The sequence below is a fragment of the Mesoplodon mirus genome (genome assembly GCF_964341445.2).
Source record: "Mesoplodon mirus genome assembly, chromosome: 11".
Lineage (NCBI taxonomy): Eukaryota > Metazoa > Chordata > Mammalia > Artiodactyla > Ziphiidae > Mesoplodon > Mesoplodon mirus.
In genome coordinates, this window is record NC_138987.1 from 67,327,563 (window position 1) to 67,341,182 (window position 13,620).

The following is a 13,620-nucleotide window of genomic DNA, read 5'->3' on the forward strand; positions in this document are numbered from 1 at the left end:
TTCATATATAATTTAGCAGTAGAATTCATTTATTGAAAATTTAAATTTTAAAATATTCCATGGCAATATTTGATTGTGAAATATGTCTGACTCCATGTTATTTGAACCTGAATCTTGAACTGTAGGAAATGGGTTGAACTTAACGATCTTGAGGCTTTCAATACTGTTATGCTCTATAGATTTTTGTCTTAACATTGATATTTGCTAACCGAATTATGTAAATACGTGTCCTAACTAGAATCTCTAGAAAAAGGCTTTATGTAAAACATGTTTTTTCTAAGTTTCGTGTTACTAATTTTCTTATTTCTGAAATAGTAATCGTTGTTTCATCTCTTCAGATACAGGTATCCCCATTTTTACAACAAATGTTTATGCCTCTTCTTCATGCAATTTTTGAAGTTTTGCTCCGACCAGCAGAAGAAAACGACCAGTCTGCTGCTTTAGAGAAGCAGATGTTGCGCAGGAGTTACTTTGCTTTCCTGCAAACAGTCACAGGCAGTGGAATGAGCGAAGTCATAGCAAATCAAGGTGAGGATGCATGCAGTGCCTAAGTCGTCTAAGTACTTGTCACAGTTGTATATCTATATGAGCAAGAGCTAGTTGGAGTAAACACTAAACTTTTGAAGTCGTTATATGTTGGCCCCAAAGATGACAGTTTATTACCATCAGGGTGGGAATCATTTTCACATAGAGGACCTTAAAATTAACTTGTATTCAGTTCCCATTTTCCTAAAGCAGTATTCCTTTTTTTTTTTTTTTTAAGTTGATTTACAATGTTTTCTGTTAGTTTCAGGTATACAGCAAAGTGATTCAGTTATACACGTATATACATATCCTTTTTCAGATTCTTTTCCGTTATAGGTTATTACAGCATATTGAATACAGTTCCCTGTGTTATAAGTAAATCCTTGTTGTTTATCTGTTTTATATATAGTAGTGTGTATGTGTTAACCTCATACTCCTAATTTATCCCTCCCTACCTTCCCCTTTGTAACCATAAGTTTGTTTTCTATGTCTGTGAGTCTGTTTCTGTTTTATAAATAAGTTCATTTGTGTCATGTTTTAGATTCCACGTATAAGTGATACCATACAATATTTGTCTTTCTCTGTCTGACTTACTTCACTTAGTATGATAATTTCTAGGTCCATCCATGTTGCTGCAAATTGAAATATTTCATTCTTTTTTATGGCTGAGTAATATTTCATTGTATATATACCCCACGTCTTCTTTATCCATTCATTTGCTGATGGACATTTAGGTTGCTTCCATGTTTCGGCTGTTGTAAATAGTGCTGCCGTGAATATTGGTGTGCATGTGTCTTTTCTAATTAGAGTTTTCATGTTTTCCGGGTATATACCCAGGAGTTGGATTGCTGGATCATATGGTAACTCCACTTTTAGTTTTTTTAAGGAACCGCCAGTTTTTTAAGGAACCGCCAGTTTTTTAAGGAACTGTTCTCCATAGCGGGGGCACCAATTTACATTGCCACCAACAGTGTAGGAGGGTTCCCTTTTCTCTACACCCTCTCCAGCATTTATTATTTGGATACTTTTTGATGAGGGCTATTCTGACCAGTGTGAGGTGATACCTCATCATAGTTTTGATTTGCATTTCTCTAATAATTAGCAATGTTGAGCATCTTTTAATGTGCATGTTGGCTATCTGTTTATCTTTGGAGAAATGTCTATTTAGGTTTTCTGCCCGTTTTTTGACGGGGTTGGCTTTTTTGTTGTTGTTATTGAGTAGTATGAGCTATTTGTGTATTTTGGAAATTAAGCCCTTGTTGGTTTCATCACTTGCAAATATTTTCTTCCAGTCCATAGGTTGTCTTTTCGTTTCATTTATGGTTTCCTTTGCAGTGCAAAAGCTTATAAGTTTGACTAGGTCCCATTTGTTTATTTTTGATTTTATTTATTTTGCCTTGGGAGACTGATCTAAGAAAATATTGCTATGATTTACTTACTTGTTTGTTCATTTATTAAAATAAAGCGCTTTTTTTTTTTTTTTTTTTTTTTGGCTGCTTCGTTGCTGTGCACGGGCTTTCTCTAGTTGTGGTGAGTGGGGGCTACTCTTCGTTGCAGTACATGGGCTTCTCATTGCAGTGGCTTCTCTTGCAGAGCACGGGCTCTAGGCTCACGGGCTTCAGTAGTTGCAGCATGCGTGCCCTACAGCGCATGGGCTCAGTAGTTGCAGCACACAGGCTCTAGGGCACACAGGCTTCAGTAGTTGTGGCCCACGGGCTCAGTAGTTGTGGCTCACAGGCTCTGGAGCACAGGCTCAGTAGTTGTGGTGTGCAGGCTTAGTTGCTCTGCGGTATGTGGGATCTTCCTGGACTAGGGATTGAACCCATATCCCCTGTATTGGCAGGCAGTTTCTTAACCACTGTGCCACCAGGCAAGTCCCCCAGCTCTTGGTTTTATTGACTTTTTCTGTTTTTTTTTAATCTCTCTGATCTTTATTTCCTTCCTTCTGCTGACTTCAGATTTTGCGTGTTCTTTTTCTAATTCTTTTAGCTGGTAGGTTAAGTTGTTTTTTGAGGAAGGCCTGAATCTCTATAAACGTCCCTCCTATGACTGCTTTTGCTGCATTCTATAGATTTTCGTATGGTTGTGTTTTCATTAGCATTTGTTTTGGTATTTTTTGATTTCCTCCTTTTTTTTTAGTAGCATGTTGTTTAGTCTGTATGTAGTCGGGGTATTTTTTGTTTTTCTTCTGTGGTTGATTTCTAGTTTCATGCCGTTGTGGTCAGAAAAGATGCTTGAAATAATTTCTATCCTCTTAAATTTGTTGAGGCTTGTTTTGTGTTCTAGTATGTGGTCTATCTAGAGAATGATCCATGTATGCCTAAAGCTGTATTAATTGGTTCCTTCATAGTATAAATAGTGTGGTAGCTACTTGCCAGAATTGACCTGACAATTAAATCTTACTGGCCACTTTGCTGTTTTGAAATTTAAAATAAATGAGACTATATAGATCAACATAGAATATTTTGCTATATGGAAATCCAGAGGGCAAGATAATAAGGGAATAGTAATTTTTCAATGTTTTATGCTTAAAATTTAGGAGCCAAGTTAATAAAAACTGAGGATCTTAGCAACTCTGTAATTGTTTTTGTCATGTTACTGTATATGAAGTGAGAGCTTCAGGTTGCCTTTCTAGTTCTTTATGAGATTGAACTCAGTTTTTTTTTTCTTTTCAGGTGCAGAGAATGTAGAACGAGTGTTGGTAACTGTTATTCAAGGAGCAGTCGAATATCCAGATCCAATTGCCCAGAAAACGTGTTTTATCATCCTTTCCAAGTTGGTAGAACTCTGGGGTAAGATGATTTAGAAAAAAAAAAAAAACTTCATTCCCCAACCTGTTTCCTAAGACAAGAGAGATGAAATGGGATCCTGGCCCTAACATAGACAGGAGCTGGGAGTTGATTTTCACCAGTGATAAATTAAATGACTTTCTTTTTATACAAGATGAAAATCTGAATTCTCTTGACAGGAGGTAAAGACGGACCAGTGGGATTTGCTGATTTTGTTTATAAGCACATTGTCCCCGCATGTTTCTTAGCACCTTTAAAACAAACCTTTGACCTGGCAGATGCACAAACAGTATTGGTAAGCACCTAGGAGTCTCTGTTTACTTTGTGTAAATCTCATGTGTTCTAACTCACAATTTCTTTTTTAATGCCAGGTTGATTATATTAGATTTCAGTGCCTTTTCAAAACAAAAAAAATTTCAAATAAGAATTCATTTTTTAAAAATTGATACCTTTTGGACCTTGTGATTCTTAACTAAATCTTGATGTTAAAGTTGAATGTATAAAATCCAACTCCTCCAACTTTAACAGCGAAGACTTTTTCTAGGACCATGAAAGGGTACATGATGCAAACATTTTTTAAAGCTTTGATTGAGTTATTAGTTTCCTGCCTCTACTTTCATTCTAAAACTTGGCTTAATGGTTTTTTCCCTAATTATTAAGAGTAACTTTCTCTTCCTCATTTGATAGTTTCCCCAAATCTCATCTTCAGAATGCTTAATGTCAAGAAGTTGCCCTTTACTCACTTACCCAGGACCTAGTAAAAGCTAGATTTCTTAATTATCATCTACTGCATTAAGACATCATTTCTGTATTTTTCTATTTTTAAAATTTTCTATTTAACCCATTTGTTCCATCTCCCTGCCTGTTACCTTTCCTTTCTCTATGCCTTCTTTTTTTTTTTTGTAAATTTATTTTATTTTTTTAATTTATTTTTGGCTGCATTGGGTCTTTGTTGCTGCACACAGGCTTTCTCTAGTTGAGGCGAGCGGGGGCTACTCTTTGTTGCATTGTGTGGGCTTCTCATTGTGGTGGCTTCTCTTGTTGCAGAACACGGGCTCTAGGCGTGCAGGCTTCAGTAGTTGTGGCACACTGGCTCTGTAGTTGCAGCTTGCGGGCTCTAGAGTGCAGGCTCAGTAGTTGTGGCACACGGGCTTTGTTGCTCCATGGCATGTGGGATCTTCCTGGACCAGGGATTGAACCCATGTCCCCTGTATTGGCAGGTGGATACTTAACCACTGAGCCACCCGGGAAATCATTCCATCCCTTCTTTGGAGGTAAATGTTAATGAGCAGTGGCCAAGGAAATAAAAAGAAAAGTTGGAACAGTAACCAAGAATTGACCATATTAAAATTCTTAATCTTGTTTCTCACAGGCTTTATCTGAGTGTGCAGTGACGCTGAAAACAATTCATCTCAAACGGGTAAGCTTTGTACTCCCTGCCCCTTCGTTTTCAGCTCACATGCTTATTGTTATAGTTTTTTTTTTTTTTTTTTTTTTTTTTTTGCTTTCTTTCTTTCTTTCTTTCTTTATTTAGGTGGGCTTCTCATCACGGTGGCTTCTCTTGTTGTGGAGCACAGGCTGTAGGCACATGGGCTTCAGTAGTTGTGGCGCACGGGCTTTGTTGTTCTGCAGCATGTGGGATCTTCCTGGACCCGGCCTCAAACCCGTGTCCCCTGCATTGGCAGGCGGATTCTTAACCACTGCGCCACCAGGGAAGTCCCTTATTTGTTGTAGTTTTGAGTATATCTTGTTCTTGAAAGCTGTATCTTTTATAAAAGTTAACTTCAGTTCTGACTTTTTTGGATGTGAGGGGCAGGTCGAATGAAAATAGTAGTGTCCTTTATTGTCTTTCATGTTTGGGGTAATAGGAAGGTTAAAATGTATGTTTGTTTGGTTTAACAAGAGTGAGAAAAATTTTAACCAGAATTTCACGATCTAGATTTCACTACCTCGTGGTTCTTCACAGATTTGTCCAACTTCTTAGTATTACAGATTGGTTAGAACACTTTACTGCTTCAGAATGTTGTAGTGTCCTTGTCAGTTTAACCATCTGTATAAATTATACGTGATTCTGAGCTGAATCTATCTGGTGTGTTGTTTGCTTTATACAGTATTTTAAATAATAATGAGTTGATTGCCAATATTTGAAAATCAGGTAGCTTTTTTTTTTTTTTTTAACAAAAATTTCTGTCTCCAACTTCACAAAGCTAGGATGCCAACACAGGACTAGCATTCCCCCATAGTTGCAGTCATCTAATGAGTCTTCCCTCAGTTGCCTAAAATAAAAGCATGACGTCTTGTTCAGAGTCTCCGTATAGCCCCCTCTTCGTCTGAACTTGAATTTTTGATTCCAAAAGAGATTTGAAGGGTTTTCAATCAGGCATTTTCTCTATGTGCTAGGGTGAGGGGTATGTGTTTTGGGGCTGCAGGAGACCTATATAAAGATGAATAAAAAGTGCCCCAATATTTGTGGAGCTTAGAATCAGGGGAGACCAGTACCTAAAAACTCAATTGGATGGGTTAAGTAAGTACTTTAACAGAGGTATATTAAACTAATACATTTGTATTAAATGTAACATGGTGGGACTAAAGATGAATGAGCAGCTTTGCCTATGAGGGCAGTCTAAGACAGCCATTGAAAAGAGGGGATATTTTTCTGTTTTTCTGATAGACCTTGAAACAAATGTACATTCATCGAGCTGACCAGGAGGAGCTGGCACTCTGGGCAAAGTTATGTGGTGGGTGTATGAAGACAGATCAGATGTCACATGGTAGACGTGGTAGAAAATAGTGTTATCCCGTTTAGCTAAAGCATGGAGGTAGAATAGCTAAAAACCAAAACGGATCTAGGTGTGTGTTACATGTGAAAAGTTGGTAAGTCAGTAGTCAGTGGGGTTGAACTTAGGAGAGCTAAGTGGAAAAAATGTTCACAGCGCACTTTGAAATACGGGTCTAGAGCAGTTAGAACTAAATACTGATTTTGGAGTCCTCAGGTTGTAGTTTGCTAAGATGAAGTAGTAGGAATGAATGAGACTTTCTAAGACCAGGATAGAAAGAACTTTGGCTAAAGCAAGAGTCAAGAGAAAGCTAGAAGTAGAACCAAAGGAATGAAAGTTAAGGGGAGAGAGTCATGAAAGAGACTATTGACATTGTTGGATGCTAGAGAGTCAAGAAGGATGAGGAATAACAAACAGTAAGAATGATATTTATAATTCAGAAGTATTTATCTTGTTCTTAGAGCTGTTATTTAGACACACAGAGAATTGAATCAAATGGAACATATTAGAAAACGTTTTGCTTCATTGTTCTGTTTTCTCATTTATCTAGCTGACTGACTTCCTCTTGAGGTCTAACTTTACTTTTCCTCATTAAAAAAAAAACAAAAGTATACTCCATTTTTAAGTGGTAACAGTGGGGTTATATGCAATGATGAGCAGTGAATGGGCAGTAAGTATAGGGAGAGTAGACTAAAGAAAAAGGTGAGGGGGAGAGTAGAAGGGGTGTGAGAAACTTTCATAAACAGTGCAGTGTTACCTCCTCTCAAAGCTTCCTTTGAAGGGTCATTAAATTGTGACCTAGATTGATTGGATTAGACGGCCAGGAGTCAAGGTCGATGAGGAAACAGAGAGAAATCCTTTGATTCAGGAGCAGTACTATTAACAGGAAATCCACATATTAATGCAGGGGGAAGTACATTGAGGAGAGTTGGATTGATTTCATTTTGATAACTGTTACTTTCAGTTGGGCTAGATTGGAGTCATAAACATATTAAAGCCTTTAAGTCAGGCTCAAGTTTGAAAGTGAAATTAGCTGGGTTTTTTGGTTTTCTTTTTTTTTTAAGTATTGGATTTATTGCATTTGGTCGAGGCCACCATCTCAGAAACAAATTGCTGTAGGAAAACCGTTTTCAAATTGTATCCTAAGTTCCTTTGTAGCTGTTGAGAAGGTGTAGGGCTTAGGGGTTAGTTTGTGGAATTCTCCCTTCCCTCTACCAAGTTTACCCTTAAAAACCCAGAAAACTGTTAGAGTTTTAGCATCTAGCAGTACCAGCAGTTGGCAATGAAGAGCAAAGGTTTTAGAAGTCAGGTGACCTGCTTTTTACTTAGTGCAGACTTAATTAACAGCAAATTAGCCAATTCACCCTATCTTTCTGGGTATTGGTTTCCTCACCTCTCTACTAAATTCCTGTTTCCTAGTTTATTGAACTGGAAGGGGGAGGGGTTGTACTTTTATTGCTGTTATCTCCCGACATAGCATTTTGTTCTTTCTTGCTTGTATTTTAGTTTCTAAAGATGTTCATTATCCTGGCACTACCCACAGGCTTCCCCTTGCGCACCCGTAGACACCCTATAGTCCACCCAATGGTAGATTGAACCAGAAGCCCCTCTCTTTGCTTTCTCCTTTCAGTGCGTGGAACCAGGCTTTGGCGTTGTGACTTCTGCATTTAGAAGAGTATTTGTTTAATCTTTAGCACTGCATAACACTTAGTAATGTGAACACGTCCTCAGTGCTAAGTGCTATTCTAACAGCTTTATGTTTCTTAACTCATCCAAGCCTCACAATAACTCCATTTTTCAGGTGGGGAAACTGAGGCTCAGAGAGGTTGAATAACTTTCACAGTTACTAGAAATTTGCCAGAGCCAGGATTCAGACCAAAGCAATCTGGCTTCCGAGTCTGTGTTCTTAATCACGATACCATTTTGTGTTTAAAGTATACATATGGGGCCTTCCCTGGTGGCACAGTGGTTGAGAATCTGCCTGCCAATGCAGGGGACACGGGTTCGAGCCCTGGTCTGGGAAGATCCCACATGCCGTGGAGCAACTGGGCCCGTGAGCCCCAGCTACTGAGCCTGCGCGTCTGGAGCCTGTGCTCCGCAACAAGAGAGGCCGAGATAGTGAGAGGCCTGCGCACCGCGATGAAGAGTGGCCCCTGCTCGCCGCAACTAGAGAAAGCCCTCGCACAGAAACGAAGACCCAACACAGCCAAAAATAAATAAATAAATTAAAAAAAACAAAAGTATACATATGTTGTTCCAATTTAATTTTCAGGGCCCAGAATGTGTTCAGTATCTTCAACAAGAATACCTGCCTTCCTTGCAAGTAGCTCCAGAGATAATTCAGGTAAGATCTGTCCTAGTGGATTTTCCTCTTAATTAAAGAAATAGAGCTATGTAATTCAATCTAAATTTTGATTCAAGGAAGCCAAACTACATTCTCCTTGATTTACTATGTATAGGATAGCAAAAGTCCAAATGTCAGGGGGCCTATGAAATTGAATGAGAAAAAACTGTTTTTATTTTCACTACCTTTAACAGAAATTTAATTTCCTACCATTGTGTAGGGGACAAATCACAGTAGTATTTGCATTGCCTGTGATGTTGTCACCCACAGAAATCACAGATATTTTTATATCGCATTAGTTGTTCCACAGATCTCAAAATATTACTTATATTCATCTTTTTGAAATTATGAGTTATTAGAATATACCACTAGACCTTGTTATCTAAATCAATAAGTCTTATTCTTCTACCACATGTCACAAATACATTTGATAACCATAATTCATTGTAATTAGCTTCCTTTGTAACCCCATGTGTCACAAGTGTGTTTTTTAAAACATTCTGCAAGAAGTCCAGCAGGGGGCTTCCCTGGTGGCACAGTGGTTGAGAGTCCGCCTGCTGATGCAGGGGACATGGGTTCGTGCCCCGGTCCGGGAAGATCCCACATGCCGTAGAGCGGCTGGGCCCGTGAGCCATGGCCACTGAGCCTGCGCATCCGGAGCCTGTGCTCCACAACGGGGGAGGCCACAACAGTGAGAGGCTCGTGTACCGCAAAAAAAAAAAAAGAAGTCCAGCAGGCTCCCCTAGACTGCCAGAGGGGGCTGTGGCACACAAACCTCTGCTCTGAAAGTTTGTGCCAGGTAGTTCATTTTACACAGGCCAAGCTCACCAGTGCTTAATTTGTGAATCTGAAACCGTATTTTGAGGTAAGTGCCTGGAAAGCTATCTAACATTTTTGCACTCTTTCAGAGTGATTTTTATGATGGCATTCGATTGTTTTCTGGATGCATAGTTATCCAGACCTGTTGTCCAATAGCACATAATTCTAATGAGGTAGAAACAGATCTCACATAAGAGTAATCATAAAACTCACTTTTAGTGAATTTATGATCTCTTATTTTATGACATATATTTAAATTGATATTAATTTTCTCAGTTATCATTTGTTACACAAGTAAATTAGTATTTTATGAAAATAATACATTAATTACTCATGATCTTAGTGCACCTCAAAAATAGAAATGTACCATTCAATTTTGAATAATATCAATAGTTTCCCAGATTGCTAAATGAAGCAAAATTATTTTTTCTTTTCTTTCTTTTTTTATTTTTATTGGAGTTTAGTTGACTACAGTGTTGTGTTAGTTTCAGATGTACAGCAAAGTGAATCAGTTATACATATACGTATATCCACTCTTTTTTAGATTCTTTTCCCATATAGGCTATTATAAAGTATTGAGTAGAGTTGCCTGTGCTATACAGTAGGTTCTTATGAGTTATCTATTTTATATATAGTAGTGTGTATACGTCAGTCCCAATCTCCCAATTTATCCCTCCCACACGCACACACACATTTCCCTTTTGGTAACCATAAGTTTGTTTTTGGAGTCTGTTTCTGTTTTGTAAATAAGTTCATTTGTACCCTCTTTTTAGACTCCACATATAAGCAATATCATACGATATTTGTCTTTCTGTGTATTATATTTCTATCTAATAATTTGCTTATAAAAGATAATGATTCCCAGTTTTCCCTTTTTCATATGCCTTCTGACAGCACTTTTTGCACAATCCTTTTTTTTTTTTTTTTGTAATTTGGCTATGCCAGGTCTTAGTTGTGGCATGCAGAATCTTTTAGCTGTCACCTGTGGGATCTTTGGTTGTGGCATGCAAACTCTTAGTTGCAGCATGTGGAATCTAGTTCCCTGACCAGGGATCGAACCCAGGCCCCCTGCATTGGGAGCAGGGAGTCTTGGCCACTGGACCACCAGGGAAGTCCCTGCACAATTCTATTGAAGAGAATTTTCTCTTTTTCTTTCAGTCTGGCTCCTCTCAGTTACCCTCTTACTAGATGAAAACAGTCATAGCCATGTGGTTTTTGTCCCACCCACCCTTCTGAGGCAAGAGTCAGTCTTGCCCAGGAGGCCATGTTCTCAAAAGTGAAAGCAGCCTGTCTGACAAGTATTACATTTGAAAATGTCATATAAACTTTTTGGTGAGGAACTGTTCAGGTTAATTAATTGATAAATTATAATATGAATCCTAGAGATTTGAAGCAGCCTAAATGCTCATTGATGGGTGAATTAAGTAAAATGTGGTATATACATACAATGGAATATGATTTGGCCTTAAAAAAAAAAAAAGGAAATTCTGTCATATGCTACAACATGGATGAACCTTGAGGATGTTATGCGAAATGAAATAAGCCAGTCACAAAAAGAGATGCTGCATGATTCCACGTACTATGAAGTATCTAAAGTGGTCAAACTCTTAGAAACAGAAAGCAGAATGGTGGTGGCTAGGGGATGGGGGCTGGAAAAAGGAAAAGGGGGAGTTGTTCACTGGGTATAGAATTTCAGTTTTGCAAGATGAAAAAATTCTAGAGATCTGTTGCATGACAGTTGCCTATAGTTAACACTGGTACTATACACATAAAAATGGTTAAGATGGTCGATTTTATTTTTTTCATCATAATTTAAAAAGAACACTGTGGTTTTGAATTATGATGAATTTAATACAAATAGACTCATTCTTTTCTCTCTCCTCCCCTCCTGGCCCCCTAGGAGTTTTGCCAAGCGCTTCAGCAGCCTGATGCTAAAGTTTTTAAAAACTACTTAAAGGTAGGTATTTGGAAAAACTTATATATCTTCATACAATTAGGTGATGTTTCAGAGCCAAGAGAGAATACATATTACAGGATACTGTGTCATACTGTAGTTTGACCAACAGTTACATATTTGGGGATCTCTTTGCTCTAAAACCTGCTTCTAAGAATCCATGGTTAATAGATGTTACACTTCAGAGTTTTCTGTGAAGCCCCTTTCAACTGAGCTCCTACAAAAGATTATAGAAAGTTAGATAAGCAAACTGAATGTGTATGTGCCTGAGCATGTTGGTATGAAAATGTAAGTTTCCTTTAAGTTTTGTGATATAATTAAATAGGAACTAGAGGACTGGGAGAACAAGTAATGTTTATGAACAGCTGCCCATATTGAGTTGAAAGGAAGGAGCTAAAAATAAAGAAACAAGTATGAATTACTTGGTTATATCCTATCTTGAAACTTTTGAATTGCAAAATGGACAAATAGTAGAATCCTCAGATTTGGCCATTAAGCCTCTTTTTACATTCATAAAATCACCAAATTAAAACAAACCAACCAATCAACCTCCAAGTTGGCAAGAAGTACCAAATATGTATTTGGTATTCATGTTTACAGTTAAATCCATGAAACGGGTATCTTGCTTTCACCCAGGTAGTCAGTCATTCAGTTCTCCATGACTCTTTTTATGTAACACATACTATGCTAACTGCTGCAAATACCAATATGAGTGACTTTCCTTGCCCTCAAGGAGCTCATGGCCTGGAAATAAAGTTACAGTGTGACAGGATGAGGAACTATTCTTTATTTTTATTTATTATCTTCATTCAGCAAATTTGAGGGTAAAGCACTGTGTTAAATTTCTTAGTGGTAGGTAACTTAATGGCTCCCTCGTTCTTTTGCCCAAGGCATTCAAGTCAAGGGGCTTTGCTGATAAATAAATGTGCTATCCTTTGACTTTGGTGCTAACATCTTCCCTTGCAAGTTTTTCCCCTAGTAGTAGTTTGTCAGCTTAAACTGACAAAGGAGTTTGTGAGAAGATAGAGTTACTGTCTGTCATTGAGAACCCTCCTCTCTCCCATTTCCCCATAAAAGCAAAGTGCCTGTGGAGGTAACTGTTAAGTAACAGATCAATCACACTGGATTAAAGGACTAAAAAAATTGTAACTCTCTATTAGAGGTATCTGTTATAGCAGATCTGGGTACCTTGTAGCAGGCTTGTGCCCCAAACATATTTATCCGAGCAGCATTTATAAAGTCTTCCTCCCCAGCCCAGCTTCTCTTCCGTGACGGCCTTATTCTTCTAGTTGGAAAAAATGAAGTTCCTTCTTTTTTTTTTTTTTTTTTTTGCGGTACGCGGGCCTCTCACTGTTGTGGCGTCTCCCGTTGCGGAGCACAGGCTCTGGATGCGCAGGCTCAGCGGCCATGGCTCACGGGCCCAGCCGCTCCGCGGCATGTGGGATCTTCCCGGACCGGGACACGAACCCGCGTCCCCTGCATCGGCAGGCGGACTCCCAACCACTGCGCCACCAGGGAAGCCCGAAGTTCCTTCGTTTGTGCCTACCCTGTTCCTATCTGACTGATCCTTAGGTCTTGCTGCTTGTTTCCTCCTTGCTCTCTAACGTCCTTTCTGTCTCTACTGCTGCCGCTCTGCTGTAGGCTTCTTAACTCACTCTCATTTCCCTTCCATTGTTCTATCCAAGCTGATCTGTTTGAAAACATTGAACAGTTCTCTGAAATTCCTTCCTCTTCCTCATAATCTTCATAACTTATTGACTAAAAAGTACATATTTCTTAGTTTGGCATTTAGGTGTTTTTTTTCAGATTCTGGTCTCAGACTACCTTTCCCGTTTCTCTTGCAGGAACAGTCTTTACTATTCTTGCTGTTCTTCAAGAATTCTGCCTTATTAGCATGCTTCTCCTTTATGAATTCTACCCATTCTTCTAGGCTTATCTCAAGCATGGCCTCTTTGTAGGGCTATTTTTTGCTCATATATTGATGATTCTTTTCTCTCCACTTAGTCAATAGACAGTTAATAATTGTTAAGTGAATGTCTGATCTACTAGGTGTTAGGGATATAATGACGAATGTGGTCCTTATCCATAATGAGCTTACTGCCTACCATTTATTCTTTCGAGTACTCACTTAACACGTACCCAACTATGGAAGGTAGTAATACTGAGCCAGTGTCTAGCACAACCTCTAGCCTACTCGTTCATAGTCTCAAATGTTGAATTGGAAGTATTTTTTCATAATCAAATAAATAAATAGTTAAGAGATAACAACTGCTGTCTTTAGCTTTGACTTGTTTGTTTCTTCCTCAAAATTTAATTTCCTAGCATTAACTTTGACAGTAGTGCCAATCAGCAAAAAGGTGTCAAGAGCATCTTTTCCTCTGACTGCTTGAATCTCACAGCATTGGAAGTGAT

The 13,620-nt window shown here is 38.5% G+C and overlaps 1 protein-coding gene across 2 annotated transcripts in view; it reads left to right on the top strand.

The window, feature by feature from the left end:
* Positions 1-13,620, top strand: part of XPOT (exportin for tRNA) — a 34,775-nt gene that overhangs the window by 20,310 nt on the left and 845 nt on the right. For both annotated transcript variants that reach the window (XM_082635781.1, XM_082635780.1), the window contains 6 exons: positions 339-528; positions 3,201-3,317; positions 3,494-3,609; positions 4,687-4,734; positions 8,364-8,435; positions 11,155-11,211. In XM_082635781.1, coding sequence (XP_082491907.1) covers positions 339-528; positions 3,201-3,317; positions 3,494-3,609; positions 4,687-4,734; positions 8,364-8,435; positions 11,155-11,211 — 600 coding nt within the window. The remainder of the gene's footprint in view (positions 1-338; positions 529-3,200; positions 3,318-3,493; positions 3,610-4,686; positions 4,735-8,363; positions 8,436-11,154; positions 11,212-13,620) is intronic.